The sequence below is a fragment of the Empidonax traillii genome, unplaced genomic scaffold (assembly GCF_003031625.1).
Source record: "Empidonax traillii isolate 1590-97213 ecotype Southwest subspecies unplaced genomic scaffold, ASM303162v1 scaffold769:size436185, whole genome shotgun sequence".
NCBI lineage: Eukaryota > Metazoa > Chordata > Aves > Passeriformes > Tyrannidae > Empidonax > Empidonax traillii.
In genome coordinates this window covers 78,651-88,454 of record NW_020955962.1, presented here as the reverse complement: position 1 = coordinate 88,454, position 9,804 = coordinate 78,651, and the positions used below count along the sequence as shown (strand labels likewise).

The following is a 9,804-nucleotide window of genomic DNA, read 5'->3' as shown; positions in this document are numbered from 1 at the left end:
CTCCCGCCGCCGCTCCCGCCGCTCCCGCAGGCAGCCACTGCCCTCGCGTGGGGATGCGGGCACAGCACAGCCCTCACCCAGCAGCCTGAAGATCAGGTGCAGCTCCTCCTTCACCGTGGAGCCGGGGAACATGGGCCGCCCCGTCACCATCTCGTAGTGGATGCACCCGACGCCCCTGGAGCGCGGGAGACACCCCGGGATTAGGGAGGAACAAACCCCGCGGGATGAGGCTCCTGGAGCAGGGAAATGACCTCCAGGAGCTCTGTTCCTTTCTATCCACCGCTCACCCCGACGGGGACAGCACATCCTGAACACCTCGACCCCCAAGGGAAATGGAAAACAGCTCTGGGAGAGCCCCCCCACCCTCTGGCATAGCCAACACTGTGGGGATGCGGATGGAAATGCCTGATCCCACCCCTCCCTCCAATCCCAGAGAGCTCCAGCTTTGGAGCTGGGACTCACCACATGTCGATGGGGGTGGAATATTCCGTGGATCCCAGCAGGACGTCAGGGGGTCGGTACCACAGCGTGACCACCTCGTTGGAATATGTTTTCGTAGGGACTGACTTGGCCCTGGCGAGTCCTGAGGATGGAAGGGACGGGCATCAAGGAGCTGCACCCCCTCTTCCAATGCTGCATCTTCCCTGGAGGGGCTCACCTACCGAAATCAGCCAGTTTGAGCTCCCCCCTCTCGTTGATGAGCAGGTTCTGGGGTTTGAGGTCTCGGTGCAGGATCTTCCTCCCGTGGCAATAAGCCAGACCCCGCAGCAGCTGGAACATGAAGATCTGCGGGGAGGAGAAGGGGTCTGCACTTAGCAGGGGGACATGGGCCCTAAAAACGAACCTGCCTCGAGGCATCCCAAACTCTTGGCCAGGAAAGACCCCTCCGAGCTGGCCTGGGGTGGGACACACTCTAGGGAAGGGTTCAGGCCTTTACCTTCACATTGTGCACACTCATCAGGTTCCCACAGTTATCCAGGTACTGCTTGAGGTCGTTGTCCTGCAGTGGGAAGCACAGGTCAGCCTGTCCTTCCCCTGGCCCCCCCATCACCCACCCACAGAAAGACACCGTCCCCCCCACTCCCAGAGGGCCCCCCAGACCCACCAGGTACTCGAAGACGAGGGTGAGGGAGCGCTCGGTGTGGATGATGTCGTGCAGGGTCACGATGTTGGCGTGTTTCAGGTTCTTCAGCAGCGACACTGCGAGGTTTTGGGGGGCAGGGGACAGGTTGGGGCAGCAGGACCTGGGGCTGGCCACAGGTACCCCCTGCACCACCCGTCCCAAATCTGCCTGGGATGGGGAAAAGCCCCCCCCCCTTGCCCTCACCTTCCCGGATGGCCGTGCAAGGAGCCCCTTCCTCGTGCTCCAGCCGGATTTCCTTCAGGGCCACCAGGTTCTCTGTCAGTTTGCTGCGTCCTTTGAAGACGGTGGCGTAGGTGCCCTGGGAGGGGGACAGAGAACAAGCCCTGCAGCCCATTTCCCAGGCTGGCACAGCACTGATATCTCCAAAACATTTGGGGGAAGGACTGTTCGAAGTGGCAGGGCCAGGTCTGAACTCCACAGGGAGACCTGGCCTTAAACGTTTCTGGATATTGAAGAAATTTGGCTTTATTGGATTTGGGGATTTATTAAAGAAATCTGCCCTTTGCATTTCAAGCTGCCCTTTGGACTTCAGTCAATTCCTTACTGGGAATCAATAGGATGCTTCATAGGATACTCACCTCCCCCAGTTTGTCCAGTTTAACGTAGGTTTCCAGCTTCCCAAACCCAATATCTGACTGCAAGAGAGAGAAGAAAACATCACTGGGGCGGTGGAGGTGTCTCATCCAGGGATGGCTCCACCTCCAGGGATAAGGTCAGGGATGCTGGGCAGTGACAGCTTTGGGGCAGACCAGTCAAGGCAGGTGTTTGCCAGCTGATCCAAGCACGTCGAGTCCATTAATTTCCTGGAGCAGGCAATCCATCAGAAAACCTTCCCAACCGACTGGCTGCTTAAGTGGGATGGATGGACCTGCATCCACCGGCTTCCCCCGCCACCCCTGCGTCCCCTTCTCCCACCCACCACCCTGACACACCACCAGCAGTGGGAAGAGCAGCTGCAAATCCGCGGATTCAGCTGTCACTCCCAGCAGAGCCCCCGAAACTGCAGCTTTCTGTGGGGACAGAGGCACCTCCTCAGCGGGCTGGGATCATGTGTGTGCCAGGGAAAGGGGTGATTCCCAGCAGAACAGGCTCCAAGGCACGGGGCAAGCCATTGTTCCTGAAGCTTTAATAAAACGGTGCCGTTCTCCCCCAAAATACGCTTCCCTTGTTGTAATCCTGGGCCAGCAGCTCTGCCTCCAGCCCACCCCAAGACTCCCCCAGCCCTGATCCAAGGGCTCGTGCCATGCTGCTCACCAGCAGATGGAGCTGGGTGGACAGCTGTCACTCAGCAGGCAGGGAAAGGGACCCCGGGGAGGTGCTGAAGGGGGTCCCCCCACCCTGTGCCCAGGCAGAACCAGCAGCCCCAGGTCTGGGGTGCTCCTGCTGCCCCCCCCAGCTCCCCAGCTCTGCCCCTCTCTGTGGGCACTGACAGCCCACCAAGCTCTCCCAAGCCTGGGAAGCTGCCTTCTTGCTCGTTCAGGTTGGATTTGAACCAGCAGATCCCAGGGGAACAGGGGGAGTTTTACTCCATCGACTCCCCAAACCCTCTGGGTGCCCTGGGAGGGGCCATGTCCTGAGCAGGGGAACCAAGTGGCTGCTGCAATCTGGAGGTGCTGCACAACCCCTGGAGCCACATTCCTTATTCATGGAGGGGACCATGAATATTAATGACACAACCCTCTGGCTGTGTCTATTTTATTGATTAGACAGCACAGGCAGGTAAATGCAAGCTCTCCTGTCCTCCTCCTCCTCCCCCTGAGCAGGCATGTTGGGCCCAAAGATGCCCTCTGAGACCTGGCTGTGGTACCTGTCCAGCACTGGGCGCTCCTGAGCAGCAGGACAGGTCCCTGCACAGCTGGGCAGAGGGCACAGAGTTTCTGCTCCCACTTTATGCTGCTGCTCTGCAGCAAAAGAAAGTGAAATGCCAGCACTAATGCAAAGGCTAATTCATTATTTATCCACATTTGCATTTCAACCAGCAGAGGCTCCAGCACTTGCCAGGCTGCAGGAGGGTTTCCCACCTCCTCCCACGGGGAAGGAGCCAGGCCAAGGGGACAGTCAGGTGTGTGCACAGGTGAGGGAAGGAATGTGCAGGCCTGGGGAACTGCACAGCAGCACTGAGGTGTGAACGGGGAGGGGATGCAGATCTCAGGATCAGAGTCCTCTGGGTTGGGAAAGAACTCCAAGACTGAGTGACTGATCCCCACCTTGTCCCCCAGCCCAGAGCACTGAGTGCCACATCCAGTCATTCCTCGGACACCTCCAGGGGTGGGGACTCCACCACCTCCCTGGACAGCCCCTTCCAATCCCTGACCACCCTTTCCATGGAGAAATTCCTCCTGATATCCAAGCTGCCCCTTCCCCTGACACAGCCTGGGTGCACAGGGAGCCTCACCAGGGAAGCCCGTCGGGACATCCTGCTGAGGGGCTTGGGGAACTCCGGGCTCTCCATCTGCAGCTTCTGCAGGAACTCGGGGGGCAGGCGGATGTCCATGGGCAGGGAGAGGCGTTTGCTGACGTCCTGCAGAGAGGGACAGAGGAGTGGGCGATGAGAGGAGGACTCCAGCCAGAGCTGGTGTGGATGGTTGAAGTGATGGAGCAGCATCCTCAGTGAGAGGAAAAGGGAAGGGGTGTGTGTGTGTGTGTGTGTGTGTGTGTGTGTGTGTGTGTGTGTGCTCATGGGGATGGCTTGGTCAGGTACCACGGGAGCGATGCTGAGGGCACCCAGGGGCACCCTGACACTGCCAGGCCCCCAGGAACCCAACACCGGCTCTTCCAGCCAGCAGGGAGGTGACAGCCAGAGGTTCCCACGTCCCCCCTGCCCCTCCCCAAGCCTGTAGCAGCACTTGCCTCCATGGAGAAGCGTCGCTGGTTGTTGCTGCGGTACCTCATGGCCACCGGGGACTGCCCTTCCACCTCCGAAGGGGACAGGGGGCTGCTGTCGGCCCGGAATTCCCTGCCCAGCTGTCCCAGCTGCAGGTGCCCTTGGGCCAGGTCTGAGGACAAACAAAGACAGGAGTGGGAGCTGCTGGAGTGGTGGCTGAAGTGGATTCCTCTGGGCTGGGTCAATAGAGAAGCAAAATAGAAAGAGAGCCCTGGAGGCACACACAGACATCTCATCTGCCCTGGGAACCACCTGACCCAAAGGCAGCAGGGCACTTTCCTCCAAGGATGCGACCATTTCCTGGAAGGAGTTTGGGATTAAAGGCTACAGAGTCACTTATTGCAAAACAAACCACTCCAAGGCCCTCCTGCCCCAACCTGCTGCCCTGAGCCAGGCACAGCCCCCAGGAGCACAAGAGCTCTCTTGAAAACCAGAGCAGCTCAGGAAAATTACTCTCTTCTCTTGGGACTCCAAGTGTGAAGCCTCTCTGAGCCCAAGAAACCCTGAGAGGAGGCAGAAATCAGAACAAAATCAGCCATTGAGCTCCTTCTGGTCCCCAGTTTGAGGTTTGCACCTAAACCTCCTCGCTCTGTAATTAGCAGCTGGTTGGCAGGAACAGACCCAGCCAAACACTGGTGGTCACCTGGACCCCAGTGAGGTGGATTCCTCTGGTTCACATGGATTCTGTTCCCAAGGGGCTGCTCAGGGGGAGGCAGCGCTAAACCGGGTGTGCTGGGATGGAGAAGAACCACCTCCCATCTCCTGCTGCCCCGGGCTGGCCCCTGCCCATCGCCCAGCCCTCCCCCCGGGCTGCACAGACACAATCGCTGCTCTGCCCGAGCGCTCCGGAGCCAGCGATGATCTCATGGCTGAGGGCAGGGCTGGTTTGCACGGGGTGCTGGGCAGGGCTGGGACCTGGCTGCGGTTTGCTGGGCTGATGGATGAGAGGTGGCAGGCAAGAGATCTGGGAAGGGAGCCCGAGGGGCAGCCCACACCTAAGGGGTGAGTTCAGCCCGTGCCACTGGGCTTGAGAGGATCTGAAACAGTGCCGGGAGGTTTTGGGCAGACAGATCAAAAACAAGGTACAGTCACCCCTCTTTGCTCCTCTGGTCCCTTCCCGTCCATCTGATCGCACAGGAACAATTAGGAAACATCCTGAATTAACCACAGGTATGAAAGTAACGTGGATCAATTAAACTGGATCAAATCTTTTTGACTTGCTCATTTCCTAAGCACTTTACCTGCCAAAAAACCCCCCAAAACCCAAAAGCCATTTAAAATCTGACTGAGTGGACTCCAACCAATCCACCTCAAATGATGTTCTGGGTGAATTTGTGCTGGTTCCCATAGGTAAAAAAGTGCCCAAAGCTTGGGAAAAGGTGCAGCCTGTCCTGAAAGGTGCAAACCAGCAGCACTGTCTCTTTGAACCCCTGGATCAGTGTCCATGTCCTCATCTACACGAACATTAGATGTCAGAGGTAAATCGGTCACCTGGAATATTCCAGTGCATCCAAAGGGGTTGGGAAAAGCAGGTAAAACACTCGGGAGACTTGCAGGGATGAGGGGAAAGGTGTTTGGGCTGCCCTGGGGCCAGAGTGGGGAGGGGGATGTACCGGCCCAGCACACCCTGGGCTGTCCAAGGTGCATCCAGAGATTCCCACAGGGAATCCCAAGGGCCGGGGCTGCCCCCAGGCTTGGAGGACCCTCCTGGGTGCTCACAGAGGGGGGGAGATGTGAAGCTGTGGGCGTGAAAACGTGAGGGCCCTGACACCCTGCAGATAATGAGGCTGCCTGGGATATCAAAGCAAATTAAAGCGAGAGCTCAGACACGGCGGCTGCCTCTGACGAGCCTCCCGCCCTTCCAGAAATATATTTAAACACAGCCTCTGCCAAAACAAGCTTTGATCTCCCAAGGAAAGGGGCCAGAACCCTCCGCTGCTTGCCTGACTCTTAATTGCTTTGCTAAGTGTGAACTCTCCTCTCAAGGCTCTGTTGCACTCAGACCTCGGATTGTTCATCCTCCTCCCACCCACTCGTTATCACCTCTTTGGGGCAGATGAGAGACACCAAGACCTCCGAAAAAAATGGGAGTCTGCATTGTGTGGCTCCACCAAGGTGACATTGCCTGTGATGGCAAAAGCTGTTTGCTTTTCCAGCCTGTTTTTTAACTCGTTTTATATCGGCCTCTGTGAGTGAGGTCATGACAATTACGGGATGGAGAGGACAGGGCTGGGGATTTCTCACCACACGCCCAACAGGGGCAGGTTTGTCCCCAGGAGAAGGTCCTGCTTTGTCCTGTTCCATGAGCCAGAGCAGCTCTGCAGATGCTCCTGAGCAACCTGGTCTGGTGGAAGGTGTCCCTGCCCGTGGCAGGGGCTTGGAATGAGATGAGCTTTAAAGTCCCTTCCGACCCAAACCAGTCTGGGATTCTGTGATTCTTGGGCTGAGACATTCACAGCCAGCACAGTGTGGGATGTGCCATGACCTGGGAATTCTGATTCCTGATGCTGCAGGGAACATAAAACCTGCCAGCAATTCCCTGAGGAGCTACACGAGGTGAGGAAAGGAAAACTGATGTGTTGATCTGCCAAGGCAGCTCCGAGGAGGTCCAAACCTGACCACAAACCCTGGTACACAACCCCCTTCTGTTCTGCCCCCTGAGGAGCCTCCTGGCACAGGGATGTGGGTGATGAGTTCCCAGCCAGGAGGGTTCATTATCAGACAAATGTGGCTGTCAGGGCCCTCCACAAACAACCTGGAGAGGGGATTAAGGGCACCGTGGAGGTGACTCCTCCGGGTTGTTTACAATCCCCACGGGAAACTTAATCACGGGATCTCACAGAAGGGAGCGGGTTTGGGGTGGGGGGCAGGGCCTGGGTGGTGTGGGAGAGGGATGGGGTCCAAACTGGCAACTGGGCAACCAGGGAATGGTGGGGGCACCAAGGAGGGAAAGCTGGGGAGGGGGCCAGGATGATGGGGAAGGTCAGTGGGGGCTGGCCCTGTGCCCCCAGAGCCCCTGATGCATTCCTGGGTCCAGGCAGGAGAATCTCTAACACACCTCATCATGGACTAGTTGTGGTCCAGGCAGGAGGATCTCCTACACCACATCCCAGTCCAGTGCTGGCCCAGCCTCTAACCACGGGCTGGGAACACCCTCAGTCCCGGCCCCAGGCTCTGCTCAGACTTTGCTCTTACTCTCTCCTGGGCTACCTCAGGAGCAAGCCCAAAAGCCCAGGGAGGGACTGGCAGATGCTGCTTGCACTGGTTTGCCATCCAGGGGTAAAGAGAGACCCGTGACTGACTCTTCATCCAAGCACAGTAACAGGGAAATCACCTCTCTGGGTTGCAGGGCACAGAAAGGAGCCCGGGGCTCCCAAATGCCAGAGCGCAGCTTCCCCCAGGAGGGCAATAACAGGAGCAGCTCTCAGCACCCAGGGCTTCCTCAGCCTTGCCCCATTTTATCCCCACAGCTTTCTGCACATCTAATTAAGGGCTCAGGTCTAATTATAGCCCTGGCTGGGGTGTGAGGGCAGGTGTGTGGGAGCAGGGCAGGAGGAGGGACGCTGCTCAGGGCAGCCTGGCTGTGTGGAGAGATAAAGGAGTCTGGGGGGCTGCGGGAGCGAGGAGAGCCAGCTCTAAATTAGGTCCCTGCATCTCTCCTTTCGGAGCAGGTTGGCACAGAGCTGGTGCCTCCCCCTGGTGCCAATAACATCACGGGCAGGGGGAGCTCTGGCAGGGGAACCAGAGCTGGAACCTGAGCTGAGCAGAGCCTGGAGGGGCTGGGCTGTTGCACAGGAGGAGCAGTGGCACGAGGGGGTGGCCGGGAGTGGCTCAGCCTCGCACCCACAGCAGCAAATTCAGCCCTGGATGGGCAGAGCCCAAATTCAGCCGGTGCCCAAAGCCCATCAGAGGCTCTGCCTGCCCGAGCACGGCCACAGGGCTGAGCTGTTCCCACTCTGTGCCTCCAGCCTTGCCCCTCCCTGGCTCTGCCCCCCCAGGCCCCAGAGCCTGCCCCAGCCTGCACCCAGGGCTGCTCTGTTTGCACAAGGGATGTGCCCGTTGGGCTCAGGGAGCTGTTAACCCTTAAACCTCCCTGGGAGCCTGAGAACGGCCTCCCAGGGGAAGGTTGTGGGTCCAGGATGGTTCAGTGACCTCTGGGTGCTGCCCAGGAGAGAGAGAACAGCCCCCTTGGCTTGGGGCAAGCGTCAGCCTGTAGCCCTGGAGAGGGCTCACAGCCCACTTTTGGGGCTTTCCCACTCTCAGCCCTAACCACAGATGTGTCATTCCTCCCCATTTTGTGCAAATACCTTTCCCTCCCATAAGACTTTCCTCGTGCAAGTATAAATCTCTCTTCACATTTAATGACAAGGTGTTAATAATCCTGGTGGATGGATGGGGAAAGCAACACGGAGGAAGGAGCAGGAACTCTCCACACACCCCCAGAGAACGGCCTGGGGGCTGGAGAGGAGAGCCCTGCTGGCAGCACTGACCCCAGATGCTCCTGACCAGCCCCAGCATCACCTCAGGGGCCTGGGGGTTCCTTACCTTCATTCCTCTGGTTGTTGAGCTGGTTGAACTGCTCTGTGAACTCCGTCAGCGACTCCTCGATGGTCTCTGTCCGTGGCACCGAGAGTGAAAACCTCCTCTTGAAGTTTTTCATCTTGTTCATTTTCCCTCGTGCTGAGACCCTGCAGGGAAGGGAGAGCAGGCTGAGAGGACTGGGCAACACACAGGATTCCTTCTCCCCCCCCCCCAGCCCCACAGCTCCTGCTGTCTGGGGCTCTGGCAGCATCCCAACCCAAATTTCCCCCCATCTGGGGACCTGCAGGGGTCCCCTGGGACGTCCCCATCTCCGAGGCACCACTGCTGTGTCAGAGCAGAGGAGGAGCCACGTGGCCACCAGGGGAATTGGGTTCCTCATTATTTAAGAGCTGGAGATTGTCAAGAGGTGCAGGGGGCTCCTTTTCTGAGCCCAGCACAGGGCTGTGCACACTCAAGTCACAACCACCAGCACAGGCTGTGCCTTATGGCATCCTTGGAAACTCTGGGAATGCCTGGAACGGGGAAGAGCAGGGTAGAAATACAAGGAAGAGTAAATAGAAGAGACTCAATCCCACACTCCTCCCTGTTCAAGGAGGCCCCTCTCCCCTGGTGGTTTGGTCTCTGCTTTGCCCTTGCACAAAAGACTTCCTGAGCCAGCAGCAAAGAGCTGAGTGGAGCCAGTCTGGGCTGGGGGGATCCCCCAGAGTCACAGCACAGGGAGATGCTTTGACCTCTCAGCTTCCTCGTGAGCCCCAGTGACTCATCCTGATGGGCATTAGAGTCGCCTTAAGCCGGAGATCTGATTAAAGCCATAAAACCCTTAAAGGAAGAAAACCCTCCAGGGGCACATGGCAAAGTGTGCTGGGTCTGAGCAGCCACAGGAGCTCGCTCTGGACACTTCTTTGCCTTTCCTTTCCTGCTTTGGCTCAGCAGCCGTGGATGGGATCAGGCTGGAAGTGCTGTCTGGGCAGGGTTTGGGCTCCAGCACCAGCCCTGCTGCACTCTGGTGCTGTTCCTCCTGCCCAGCACAGACCCAGCACCCAGCCTGCTGTCCTGGCAGCTCCCTGCTGTCATGGAATCATGGAATGGCTTGGGTTGGAAGGGACCTTAAAGCTCATCTCATTCCACCCCCTGCCCTGGGCAGGGACACCTTCCACTAGGCCAGGTTGCTCCAAGGCCTGTCCAACCTGGCCTTGGACACTTCCAGGGATGGGACATCTCACTCCCAACCAGC

The 9,804-nt window shown here is 58.2% G+C and overlaps 1 protein-coding gene across 1 annotated transcript in view; it reads right to left on the bottom strand.

Annotated features, from left to right (window-relative positions):
- The window catches only part of CDK18 (cyclin dependent kinase 18), an 11,618-nt gene extending 2,907 nt beyond the window's left edge, over positions 1-8,711 (bottom strand). Inside the window, exons 1-10 of the mRNA XM_027901269.1 lie at positions 8,574-8,711; positions 3,995-4,140; positions 3,540-3,665; positions 1,723-1,779; positions 1,328-1,442; positions 1,106-1,200; positions 938-1,000; positions 663-786; positions 463-583; positions 78-175 (exon numbers count right to left, since the gene is read on the bottom strand). Of these exons, the coding sequence (XP_027757070.1) occupies positions 78-175; positions 463-583; positions 663-786; positions 938-1,000; positions 1,106-1,200; positions 1,328-1,442; positions 1,723-1,779; positions 3,540-3,665; positions 3,995-4,140; positions 8,574-8,697 (1,069 nt within the window). The 5' untranslated portion in view covers positions 8,698-8,711. The remainder of the gene's footprint in view (positions 1-77; positions 176-462; positions 584-662; positions 787-937; positions 1,001-1,105; positions 1,201-1,327; positions 1,443-1,722; positions 1,780-3,539; positions 3,666-3,994; positions 4,141-8,573) is intronic.
- Positions 8,712-9,804: the final 1,093 nt, after the last annotated feature.